Raw genomic sequence first — 13,482 nt, 5'->3', positions numbered from 1 at the left:
ATTTACACTACTGTCAGAGGGGAAAAAATGTGTAAAAATGTAACAACAACTGCACGCATATTCTCTTTGAAGCGTCACATCTCAGGAAAGCTAATGCGTAACCTCTGCTTCTTCAGGAATGCATGAGGCCGACTGCTTACATTTTACACAGTCTTTGACAAGAAGTAGTGGTCTCTGCATTGAAAATGAGGTGACAGAACTTTTTCTACGGGATTCAGGAAGAGCTCCCTTCTCGCATGGAAAAGTTGAGGAGACCAGTTCATTTCTGAAAATTCCAGAAGTCTAGGACGCTTTGACAAGGTCCTAAAGCGAGTCTCTACTCATGCACAATACAAGCTTCTAAGTTGCCATGTTGTTGTTGCTGAGTAGTTCCATAACTCTCACTTTAGCCAATCGGATGCACAAAAGTGAGCAACTTAAAAGCAGATACAACTGGCCCACTGAGAAAGCTGGCGACATACATTTACACTAATATACTAAGCAGAGTCGTACCCTTTTAATCCATTGAAATCTGTTGTATTAGAAGGTTATAAACTCTGCTTCGGGTTGGAGAATGATTTATTTTATTTTATTTGACCAGGCAGGAAACGGCACCTTTTCCATGCAAAACTAGACCGTTCTTGGGTTTGGCTGGAGGATTTCATCAATACCATTTTGTCGTTTTGCTTTGGTATTATAGAAGGAGTGCCCATTAAAATGCACGGTTTGACTCAAAAGACACTAGATCAGTGGTGGCGAACCTTTGGCGACGCTTCCATACTCTATCAGGGCTGTTCATTCCAGCACACTGGCCATGCTGCGGTAGGGTTGATGCCGGAAGTGTAGAATCCATGCTGGCAGAGTCATCTGGAGATGCCAAAGGTCTCACCACCAATAATTAGATCAAGGACCACAGAAGCAGTGGCATACTAAGCCTATACGGGACCCGAGGGGATGACCGCCTCTCCCTGCCCTGATTCCCGCACCCCTTGCGCCCCTCTTACAGAAGCCAGCAGGGAGGGCAGGGCTCAGACGGGCACCGCAGCGCTCGCCTGGGCTGGCTGCTGCCGAGCCCCGCCCCCCAGCCTCTCTGCAGGCTGGCTCCTGCCCTCCCCAGGGCCTGGGCAGGAGTCAGCCTGCAGGGAGGCCAGGGAGAGGGGTGGGGCTCGGCGGCAGGTGCACGGCGGCATGGGATACCCCATGTCCCCATTAGCGGTACGCCACTGCATAGAAGTATAGCAGAAATTACAGATCAGGAGTCAAGATAGCCCCAGAGAAAAACGCCATTGCTAAGGTTCGACACGGAGAAGATCTGCTTATGTTGTATACCGAAAAGCATCTGCATTTTCTACTTAGACACAGAGTCATACTGGGGAAAAACATGTATACAAATGGCCCTTCTGTGGGTTGCTCCATTATTTCATAAAACACAAGTCTGTTTGGACCTGAACATACGTCTCTTCTCCCAGAGATCCAATCCTGCTGTGACATTTGGTCTCTGTGGGTATTCTCATTACAGTGCCGGTGCTAACCCTGAAACTTTTCTAAGGGCATCCTTCTAAAAAGGAATCCTGCTCTGCAGAGCGATTCCCAGAAAAGCTATACTCTGAAGTTGAATTGAAAAAGAATATTATGCTCACTCATCGGATGGGCCAAAAACATGATTTGGCAAACAGCAAGTTGGAAATCAGCTTTGAGGTTATTACAAGTAATAGCATTAGATTTCTGATGCTCTTACAGGTCTTTAGAGAAGTCTTCCTGAGGGCCCACCCGTGCTTTTTAAAGAAACATGGGAAGCAACTTTTAAGATCTGTTCTCTCAGAGTTCTGGGGACACACATGGAACAACCTTGCAGTTTATGCACTACACCAGGGGTCTGCAACCTGCGGTGCTCCAGATGTTCATGGACTACAAATCCCATCAGCCCCTGCCAGAATGGCCAATTGGCCATGTATATCAGTAGATCTACAATTGGCCACGTAGATCAGAAGATCAATTGGCCATGCTGGCAGGGGCTGATGGGAATTGTAGTCCATGAACATCTGGAGAGCCACAGGTTGCAGACTCCTGCACTACACAATTCTCTTTTACCAAACTACCTGCATCAATCTATCTTAAACCTTCACATTGCCCGATCCGTAGCAGATAAATCCCTTTAGAACAACCTGAACTCAAAAACCATTCAAAAGAACAATGTTTAAGGGCTCGTTCACACAATCTTATTTGCCAGTCAACTGGGGAGCCCCACCCTCCCCCAAACAATTTGCCAAACTGCCAGTGGCCAATTCCTGTTGCTGAATAATTTGCACAACACATTTTAATGAACATCTAAATCTTGGGAATTGTTTGGGGGATAAGGCAGGCCACGTGAGCGGCTTCTTTAGATGCAACAGTCGTAAAGAAGTGCTGAATATTTTATAGGGACATCGAGAGGAAAGGCAAGTGCTTTAAAAAAAACCCAACCCTTTGAGCCTAAAGGACTTCAGGGGTTTAAAAGTGTAGCCCTCGCTGAAAAGCAAGACTGAGACGAGCATGCCCCCATAACAATTTGGCAAAAAAAACCCCAGCGTATTTCATTTTTAGTGCACAACTGTGATCAGAATGACAAGGATTCTAACATCCCATTATTTCATCATCTGTTGAAGCTACACTATATATTGCTGGGACCAGTTCAAAAGGCCCCCAGAGCCTATAAGATATGCTAAACCAGAGAGAGAGCGCCGGGGGGGGGGGGGGGGCAGCTTTGTACCACAATAACTTAGAGATCTCCCCCGCCCCAATATAACAGTAGAGGGCAAGTTCTTAAAGGAAGGCGCCCCACCCCTTCCCACTTCCTTGAATAACTCCCCCCAAATGTCCCACCTGACCAGAGCTTTTCACCTAAGCACCTAAACCCTTCAAAGAACAGCTCTAAAACACCGCTATTTCACATCTTGAAACAATAAGAGGGAACGAAAGTGTTGTATCTTGAGGTTTTCTTTCTTTTTGTAGAAAAAAAGAGAAAAGAACAGCCTTTGGTTTATCCCGCAAAAACAGTTCACCGGGCTGCAATTGAGCAAAGTAATTTTATGCATGACGGGCGTTTGCGTAAAAGCCAAGAGCCGTGTCCTCCTTGCCATGGCCTCTGCCCAGCTAGATCAGAAGGCAGCCGTAGCTTTATCTCCGGATTTTCAGTCAGCCAAGGTTCCCCCCCCTTGCAGGTCAGCCTCCAAGACTGGTCCTTGAACAAAGGCAAAAACTCCCAAGTGATTCTGCCTTAATACATTTGGCAAATACTACACTCTTCAGAGAAAGTACCATCGGCATGCCTGGTTTTTCTTTTTTTTAATTGCACTATAAAGGAAAAAAAAACTTTAAAAAAATATGCAGTTGGTGTAATTTTGATGGGCAGGAACGGCTGCATAAACCTGACAAGCGAAGTGACCGACTTCCGAAAGCGGTCCTGTCATGACAGCCGTACGAGACCCGAGCTACGGAATGGAAGTTTCAGCCCTTTACTGCGACTTTAAGACACTGAATACCCACGGCAGGACAAGAGCTCCCTACTGAATCTGCACCGGTGTCGGGTTGCCCCCCCCAAGCCGGCTGCCCAACAATATGTCCTATAAGGAAACTGGGACAGGTGTCCGCTGCCACTCTTTCCAGGCTGTTGAAAAAAGTGACCTATAAAAAAAAGAAAAGTCACCTCTCTAATCCAGGGGGGGGAGAGATTCTCCTGAAAAGAAGCTGGGGTTTTTTTGCAAAGCACGCACCCTCCTGGCTGCAGATGACGGACTTCTTTTGCCACAGAAGCAGACTTTCTGACTGTGATCTTACTAATGAGTAAAAAAAAAAAAATCCCGGCTGTTGATTGACAAGGCTTGCAAACCATCTGAAGAGTCCAAGCAAACACCGGAAGTCACGCTCGGTGGGGGAAAAAGCTGCGCAGTCAAAGCTCAAGCTCCTCATTGGCCAACAAATCTGCGGACTATGGACGACAGAGGCCAAATAACTAGGCACGGGTGTAAGAAGAGGACGAAGCACGATTTGTGCTCCCAGCTCTGGAGGACTGTCCTAGTTCGGCTTGCTACTAGAGAGGCAGTTGGGTTAATCCCAGAGACCGCAGCCAGCATCTTTCCTCCCCCCCGATGGAAAATTTATCAGAGACGTCTCTTTGGGACTTATCCTGGGCAGCAGGGTCATGTTTGTTTATTCATCCTAAAGGAAGTTGCACTCTTTTGGAAGCCAGGCAGTGGAGAGCTTCTTGCTTAAAACAGGCGAGACTTGCACCTTCTAAGAACACAGGCAAGAACAGCTCTTTCAGAGCCAACGGAAGGAAGCTCAGGGAAGGTTACCTCCAACACAACTACTGGAGAGAAGGGTCAGGCTGTCCGCCCAATGTACCAAGCATGACTGTGGGCAGGGCAACATCCCAGATTCCTGACAGCTGGGAGGCAGAAGACAGCCTTGCCTAGAAGTTGCTCAAGTTCCTTCACTGCATCCTCAGGACAGCGTTTGCTTTCCAAATGCCACCTCTCGGTTGAGTTTGTAAAGGCAGCGCCCGGGCAGGTTTTGCGTACAAAGCGTTCGCCACCTGCCTTCAACTCAGGTGGCGCAGCGGCTCCTTCATCTTCACCGGCTGCAAAATCTGCCATACGCCTTCAATGCCCCGACAGAGGAAGATAGCACATTTCAGTTAAAAAGCTATTGTGAGCAGAAGCACAGAGGTATTGAGTTCTTGCAACCACGGAAGTCCTAACAGGACATTATTCTATGCTCCGTTTCACTGACGCCCAGAAAAGAGGGCGCGTGTGGTTCGTCTTGACATTACCTCGGGCGAGCGTGTTGCCACTTTCCTGTCCCCTCAAATGGGAGGGAGAGGGGAGTTCTATAATATTTTAGCACCTGATCTGAGGTTCAGGATGTCTAACACGATGGACCGACCAAGACACCTGGACTGAAACCAAAAGAAACCCAAAGGAACTTCAAACGGAGGAGGAAGAAGGGACTTAGACCTTAAAGAGACACACACACACCTGTGTCCCTCAGCGGATAAAGTTCCTAGCAAAACAACCAAGGAAAGGGTTAACAAACAAAAATTAAAGATTCATAAATAACTACAAGGGGAAGAGAATCAGAGAACAAATCTCAAAACCAGTTAACGATATTTAAATAACACAGCATAGAAAAAGGCAAATCAATACAAGCTCCTCCCGGTCTCAAGCTTAATAGATTTTTAGTTAGTGTTTTTTTTTTATATTTCTCTTTTTTAGCCAAAGTCAGTGCAAAGGAGTTATAAAAGAAACAAAAAAAAAAGGATCCATACCCAACTAGGATGGAGCACTAGAGACGGGAAGGGGGGACTTCTAGGGAGGAGGAAGAAGAGGGAAGGGGATTTGGGGGTCAGCCTACTTTATGCTCCCCTCGCACTATGTGGGAGGAGAACTCGTACCGGTCTTGGCTGTGATAGCCACAGATGTTGCATTCAAAAGGGTCTCTGAAACCATGACAGCCCATGTGGATGGTGAACATGACATGGTCCAGGAATAAGATCCGGCAGTGCTCGCATTTGAAGGCTTTCACCTGCTCCCCTTCGTCGTTCACCACCCGCAGGGCTTCTTTGGCTGAGCTGGGAGTTGACCGGGTAGTGGCGGGGATGATGCCCTCCTGCAGTTTCAGGTCCTCTTTGGCGTAGGCCGGACTCTGCCGGCTGCTGGTGCAGTTCCCAATGCCCGACAGCAGCGGCTGTTGGGAGCCCCTCTCCTCGTGGATGCTCTCAGTGTCTGTGGAATCCTGGCAGCCGTTGCTAGGCGACACCATGCTCGGCTCCCGCGACGCCCGGTACACGATCTGCGTCCCGTCGTGGAGGTCCTCGTGGCCTTCGGCAGCTTCTCGGCTTCCTGCGATTTCCAGCCGGCCTGGCAGGGGTTGGATTTGGGTGTAGACAGAACTGATGACAGGAGTGATCTCAGAGATGCAGTTTGTGGGCGGGAGTCGGAGGGGGCGCAAGTGTTCTGCCCCCACAAATGACAGCGAGCCTCCAAAGCTGTGGTCCATGGGGTGGTGAGCAGCCACCATCTCCACGTCCTTGTCAAAGCTAGAGTTGACGTCAAAAGCTACTTCGGAGAGGCCAAACCGCATCTGCTTCTCTCCTAAGGCAAAGGATAGACAGCGTCAAAAGGAACATTTGCACCTAAAGCCTGAGTTTGGACCAGTAAGAACGCAAGAAAAATAAGGCATGTGAGGTACAGTGCTTGGGGTGAAAGAGTGCAAAGAAAGCCCTTGGGTCAGGGGTCTGCAACCTGCGGCTCTCCAGATGTTCATAGACTACAATTCCCATCAGCCCCTGCCACCATGGCCAATTGGCCATGCTGGCGAAGGCTGATAGGAACTGTAGTCCATGGTTTATCGTCGCCGAGAGTCGCACGGAGCAAACCACCGCCTTGGAAACGATGCGATAATTAGTTGACAGTGCTCAAATCTTCATGTCTGTACAGGAGAGCATGGAAACAGCATTGATGGGTGGTGGTGGTTTATACTTCCCCACTGCAGGTAAAGTCTCCCAAAATGGAGTAAAGCATTGAAATGACACACACTAGAAAACAGCTTCACATTCACTTGAATGGGCTCAGGTTCGGAGGGAGGCGGATTGACGATTCTGCTTCGTAGACATTTATGTATTGATCTCCAGTATCTCCATCACATTGTAGTACAGTGGAACCTTGGTTTTCGCCGGTAATCCGTCCGGCAACGCTTGGCGAAAACTGAAGCTATGCCATTTGCGCACGCATTATGCAAACGAAGTAGCAAATTTATGCAGAAAGTGTAAATTTACGCAAATGGCATAGCAATTTTGCGCAAAAAACGTAAATTTGCGCAAAAAGCGTAGCCGAAAACGGAGGCTCCCGGCAAAAACCGAGGCAAAAAATGGCCAGGGGCAAACTGGCAAAACCCAAAACCGGCGAAAACCAAAGGCGATGATTACTGAGATGCCACTGTATTGTATTGTTGAAGGCTTTCACTATATTGTTTTCTTCTTGTCTAAGCACGGTCAAATTCCTTTAACAGCAGATGCTTTAGAGCAGTGATGGCGAACCTTTTCGAGACCGAGTGCCCAAATTGCAACCCAAAACCCACTTATTTATCGCCAAGTGCCAACACGGAAATTTAACCTGAATGCTTAGGTTTTCGTTTAGAAAAAACAGTTGGCTCCGAGGCGCACGTTACTCAGGAGTAAGCTTGGTGAAGCAACCATGCAACGCTTCGAATGGGTGAATCACGACCCTAGGAGAGTTTACTCAGAAGCAAGCCCCATTGCCAGCAACCGACCTTACTCCCAGGTAAAGGATTGTGCCCAGGCCAGCCTAGATGTGTGTGTGTGTGTGGGGTGATTTTCCGCCCCGCCCACATGATGAATTCTGGGCACGCGTGCCCACAGAGAAGGCTCTGAGTGCCACCTCTGGCACCCGTGCCATAGGTTCGCCACCACTGCTTTAGAGAAACAGAATAGCTACCAAATATTACTCTTGAAGTTACTACCATCACGCTAATGAGACTCAACAGAAAGCTGGCAGAATGAAGAATACAGGGGTCAAAAACCAGGACAGGGACACACCCAAAGGCCTGAAACTATGCAAATAGGAACAGCTGCCTCACTGTTATGTCACCATCTCTAGGAATCCAGGGGAAATGCCTTACCCACGAATTTCTGAGGTGTAGAGCGTTTTCGTTTGGTGATGCTATTTGCCAGTCGGTCAATGAAGGCAGGCCGATCGGCTGAGGAGTGAAGCATGGAGTCTGGCACCATCTCCAAGTCTCGCATCTCGTCACCTAAAAAAAAAAAGGCCACCTGTGGGTTTTTTTTTTGGGGGGGGGGGCTATTTTCATCGCATCTCTTCCCTAGTCAAGGCCTGGGATTATTAACAACGCACAAGGTTGATCAGGACCAATAGTCCCTCAAAGGCTTCCGTACCACTTTGTGGAAGCTCACGGTCACTGAGTGGAACTCAGCCGCCAGCAAAAGCTCCCCCTGCCAGGCAGCCGCCAACCTGCACGACACCAATACAATGCCTGTGCGGCCGCACAGCTTACACGGAATGTTGAGAAGGACTGTGCTCTGTGCATTTGTAGGAGAAAGAACTCACACAGCAAAACTGGTTCCCCATTCTAATTTTGGTCCAACCCATTCCTCTGTAGCAGTGATTCTCAACCAGTGGCACGTGTACAACTGGTGGGACACTGAGCAGTCTAGGAGAGAAGCAATGCTTTCACAGAAGTAAGAATTCACCCTCCCTTAAACCCCACGTCCGCCTGCAAGTGTTATGTGCCATCTTCAGCCGACCCTGCTTGTTACAGATTATTCACCTGTGACCTTTTTGGCATTCTAGTAGTAACCTTTACTCCCCTGTTACCCTGGTCTACCAGCGAGTGTCCTTGATGTGCTACTTCCTGCCAACCTTAGCTGCCAGGGATTATCCATTGTGCTTCTGCAATTTTTATGTCCTTAAAATTTACCATAAATGATAAATATAATAGAAGGTCTGTGAACATAGAAATCATAGAAACACAGAGGTGGAAGGGACCTCCAGGGTCATGTAGTCCAATCCACGGGTCTGCAAACTGTAGCTCTCCAGATGTTCATGGACTATGATTCCCATCAGCCCCTGCCGGCATGGCCAAGTGGCAGGGCTGATGGGAATTGTAGTCCATGAACATCTGGAGAGCCACAGTTTGCAGACCCCTGGTCCAATCCCATGCAAAAAATTTTCCAGGACCCCTGACCAATTTGGCCTGGAGGAAAATTCCTGCCTGACCTCAAAGTGGTGATGAGCATTACCCTGGACATGGAAGAAAGGGCCAGGAGAACCAAGTACGGACACAACCGTTCTGGCCCTCCCTCTTATGATCTGCCTATCTCAGGGGTGTCGAGCTCTGTCACCCCAGATGTTCATGGACTACGATTCCCATCAGCCCCTGCCAGCATGGTCAATTGGCCATGTTGGCAGGGGTTGATGGGAATCGTAGTCCATGAACATCTGGGGTGCCAGAGTTGGACACTCCTGGCCTATCTGATCCCTCTTATGATCAGCCCCAGCTACCTCACAGGGTGTTTGCTGTGGGGGGGGGGGGGGGAGGGGAAAGGAGTTTGTCAGCCCCTTTGAGTCTCCTACAGGAGAGAAAGGGGGGATATAAATCCAACTCTTCTTCTTCTAAGTTTGCAAAATCAGCATTGCTGTCTGATGGCCATCAAGCCCCTGCTTAAAAACCTCCAAAGAAGGAGAAGACTGTCCATGGAAAAAGGGGACAAGATGCTTCCTATCATGGTAGGGCCCGAGTTTTTTTTGATAAAGTGGTTGGAATGTAACATACAAAAGACCGAGGACCTCTTCTCTTGGATATGGTCATCTAATTAATTTAGAAGGCTTCTCTGAGTCTGTGCGCTCTCTGATGACCAGCCTCCCGTTTCCCAACCACCAGAGCCCGATGCTATTTACCTGGGAATGGGATTCTGGCCGATGACCTGCACTAGCAGCAGATGATATTTAAAGCAGAGAGAAGCTCTCAGCAGCGAATGTAGCATTAGACCAGAGGTCTGCAACCTGTGGCTCTCCAGATGTTCATGGACTACAAATCCCATCAGCCCAATTGGCCATGCTGGCAGTGGCTGATGGGAATTGTAGTCCATGAACATCTGGAGAGCTGCAGGTTGCAGACCCCTGCATTAGACCAAAATGGGGCTCTCCAAAGTGCACATCCCAACTGAACGATGATTTTGCTCCACAGTAGCTGACTGGGACTCTGACCGTGACACCCGCATGCCTGGATGAACTCGATTCAGCTGTTGCAGGGCCACGACAAACTTACCGTGCTGGCCAGCCAGCGACTGTGGTTCAGTGTTAAGACTCTGCAGGTAGTTGTGACAGCGTTCTTTGTGCTCTTCCAAGGTGCTTTGCTGCTTGTAGCTGCGGCCACAATAATTACATTTGTAGGGCTTGCCGACCGTGGGGGAGGAGACTGAAATGAAAACAAACACAAAAGAAAAGAGTCCACTAGAGGAGCTCATAGGCTTCTTGAGACATCGCAGCAACAGGGTGTGTGTGTGTGTGTGTGTGTGTGTGTGTGCGCGTGCGTGTGTGGAGGGTCAGCAAGGACTGGGAACGGGTGACAATCTGCCTGCAGCCAAGAAGATGAAAAGAGGCAGACGCAAACTCAGGCCTTTTGAAGAAAATCTTGACAAAAAAGCAAACAAAAAACCCACTCTGCATACAGCACCACCTGCTCTCTCCTGCCAGTCTCTCCTTACCTGGAAGATTAAAAACAACCACCACCACCACCACCTCCACCACCACCACCAGAAGTGTTTTCATGTCCGGTTGCATCCCACCTGCCCCCACCCCTACCAGGAACAGACAGGGTATCGACAGGGAAATAAGAATGGTGGCAAGGATGCTGACAGGATCCAGTGTGCGGGCTTCGGTCTGAAGATATCAAGACCCTCCTCTATAAGAGCACACGCCCTGTATAAACAACAGCCAAGCCATTTTTTAAGACCCAGCCACAGTATGCTTTGCTTACAATTCTTGAAAATGCCACTGGTTCCTATACAGAACAGACTGCCAATTCATACATTCTTACCATACATCAAGGGAACCACTGACCACATAGGAAAACTGATGAAGAAGCATAACCTACAAACAATCTACAGAGCCACTAAGAAAATTCAACAAATGCTACGTTCACCAAAGGATAAGAGGGATCCTCTAGCTACTGCAGGAGTCTACCGCATACCATGTAGCTGTGGACAAGTCTACATAGGAACCACCAAACACAGCGCTCAGACACGAATCAAAGAACATGAAAGGCACTGCAGACTATTTCAGCCAGAAAAATCAGCAATAGCAGAACACATGATAAACCAACCTGGACACAGAATATTATTTGAAAACACAGAAATTCTGGACCACTCTGACAACCACTACGTCAGACTACACAGAGAAGTGAAATCCACAAACACAAGGACAATATCAACAGAAAGGAAGAAACCATGAAAATGAACAGAACTTGGCTGCCAGTGTTGAAAAACACTAGAGTCAAGACAGTGACTAATCAGCTCCACACAAACGCAGGATGACTATAGACAATAAACAATCAAAGGGAACAAAGGCCAGGCTACTTCTATTCAGATGCCCTCACCTTGCTATCTTCATTGTTACTCACATGCTACATACTTCATTGTTACTCACATGCCAGGCTACTTCTATTCACATGCCCTCACCTATTGACCTTGCTACCTTCATTGTTACTCACAGGTATATATACTCCACTTGCTTTCCTTTCCTACTATCAGATCCTCTGAACATGCCAGCCACAGATGCAGGTGAAACGTCAGGAGAGAATGCTGCTAGAACATGGCCATACAGCCCGGAAACCACACAGCACCCCAGTGATTCCAGCCATGAAAGCCTTCGACAATAGACTGCCAATAGTTTGAGTGAATGTATACAATGAAAAATAAAAAGAGTCAAGATCATAAAGACCAGGGTCTTTTGACTAAGCCAGAAAAATCCTGATGGAGGATACATTACTTCACCAACAGCTAGATGACGTATGGAATCTCCACCTCACGGACATTGAAGCCACCAAGTGGTTTGTTTCCAAGATTGTGGTATAGAAGGCTTGTCACAAAGCAGAGATGGATTTCTGGTCACAGAAAGGGACTCACCAGTGCCCAGTGCTTAATTTCTAAAAGAATGGGGAGTTCACACCTACTGCCACCGGAGGCTACTACTTCAAGAACTCCACAACTGGTTGTGAAGTACAGGCACTCTTTTTAGACAATGGTCAAAGTTCTGACAGCAGACCCAGGGACATGAACGTTGCTGCTTTTTTTCTGTTATGCCTTTTGCTTGCTAGTGGACAAAAATAATAAAACACTGGAAAGGGTGGGGATTCCTCTCTGCTTTGTTGCTTGTAGCTGCAGCCACAATAGTTACATTTGTAGGGCTTGCCGACCGTGGATGAAGTGGTCTTAGGAGACAAGTAGCATAGTAAGAGGCTGAAGAAACCACAGAGGTACGATGCCAGAGGAACGATGCTGGATAGGATCCATTAAAAAAATAGACTGGACTTGACAGTTACGGCAAAAATGTTCAGTTCTTGACAACCTTAAGATACCGGCTATAAGAGGTGGCCCAGGTAGGATGTAGATGGTACCCACACTGAAAACATTCCATACAGAGAGCCTTCTCTGTGGCGGCCCCAGCACCCTACCCCTGGAGAGCCACTAGGCCCCAACTCTGCAAGAGTATAGGCTCCTAGTCAAGACCACCTGCTGTTCCTGGGCATACATATTCTCTATTCTGGACAATACCTGCCCCCCTCCCTCTCCCTTTTATCCTGGTACCTTCTCTCACCTGTACTGGCTCTCTGGATTGGGTTCTATGTGGATTGGATGACCATGTATTTTTGGGAGGGTGGGTTATGGCGGGGGACAGGGAGGTTTTATGAAGGAGTCTTAGCATGGTTTTATGATTGTATTTTTATGGTGTTTTAGGACTGTGCCTCACCCAGGGACTTTGGTGCTGGGCATGAAATAAATATACAGCAAATACATACATAAACATACATGCTTCGGTGCTCCAATAACCCTCATGACCTGGTTTGCTGAGTTTTTTTTTTTTAAAAAATAAAGCACGAATGCACCTAGTTAGGGGATGGGAGATAGAGAGTACATTTAATCTCAGGAGCTAGTTACAGATAGAAAGGGTCTCCTATAAATAGCTCTGTATTACTGGTTGACGGGGGGAGGGGGGGGCTTGTATAACACAGTCTGCAAAGATCTCTGTGTAGAATTTCATCCATTTCTGAAATCAGGAGCAATCTGGACATCTGGAAATTACTCAAGTATTCCACTAAGCCTCAATATTTGCAAGCAAGTACTCCAAGAACCTGGAAAGTGCCCCTTGAACGGCAGCAGAAAAGCCAACACACACACACACAAAAGCCATACGTTTTTTTGTAAGTGGGAAATGTTTTTTTAAAGAGGCTACAGGTCTGCTTTGGCTTCTCCGGAGCTTCCAGTTAAAACATAAGGAAAACTGCGATCCGCATTTGCCTTCCTTGAGAACTAAGGCCCCTTCCGCACATGCAGAAAAATGCACTTTCAATACCCTTTCAATCCACGTTGCAGCTGGATTTTACTGCGAGGAATAGCAAAATCCACTTGCAAACAATTGTGAAAGTGGATTGAAAGTGCATTATTCAGCAGGTAGGGCATAAGATTTCCCCATTCTTGCATTCCAAGGGCTTTAAGGTCTCAGCAATTTTGGTACAGGCAGCACCAGACAATAAGAGTCTCTTCTCATCATTATCTACTCAAGCCAAAAAGAAAGAAAGAAAGAAAGAAAGAAAGAAAGAAAGAAAGAAAGAAAGAAAGAAAGAAAGAAAGAAAGAAAGAAAGAAAGAAAGAAAGAAAGAAAGAAAGAAAGAAAGAAAGAAAGAAAGAAAGAAAGAAAGAAAGAAATG

General features: G+C 47.5%; 1 protein-coding gene across 15 annotated transcripts in view; it reads right to left on the bottom strand.

Moving 5' to 3' along the window:
- Positions 1-316: 316 nt before the first annotated feature.
- Positions 317-13,482, bottom strand: part of IKZF4 (IKAROS family zinc finger 4) — a 96,408-nt gene continuing 83,242 nt past the window's right edge. For 13 of the 15 annotated variants that reach the window (XM_048488563.1, XM_048488561.1, XM_048488560.1 and 10 more), the window contains 3 exons: positions 9,823-9,972; positions 7,657-7,788; positions 885-6,110 (listed from right to left, as the gene is read on the bottom strand). In XM_048488563.1, the coding sequence (XP_048344520.1) occupies positions 5,362-6,110; positions 7,657-7,788; positions 9,823-9,972 (1,031 nt within the window). In that variant the 3' untranslated portion in view covers positions 885-5,361. Of the gene's footprint in view, positions 741-884; positions 6,111-7,656; positions 7,789-9,822; positions 9,973-13,482 lie in introns of those variants that run through there. The other 2 variants (XR_007243835.1, XR_007243836.1) reach the window with 2 other exon arrangements.

This window comes from Sphaerodactylus townsendi, linkage group LG03 (genome assembly GCF_021028975.2).
Source record: "Sphaerodactylus townsendi isolate TG3544 linkage group LG03, MPM_Stown_v2.3, whole genome shotgun sequence".
In the NCBI taxonomy this organism is placed as follows: domain Eukaryota; kingdom Metazoa; phylum Chordata; class Lepidosauria; order Squamata; family Sphaerodactylidae; genus Sphaerodactylus; species Sphaerodactylus townsendi.
Note: the sequence above shows the minus strand (reverse complement) of the source record. Positions and strands in the feature narration are given on the sequence as shown.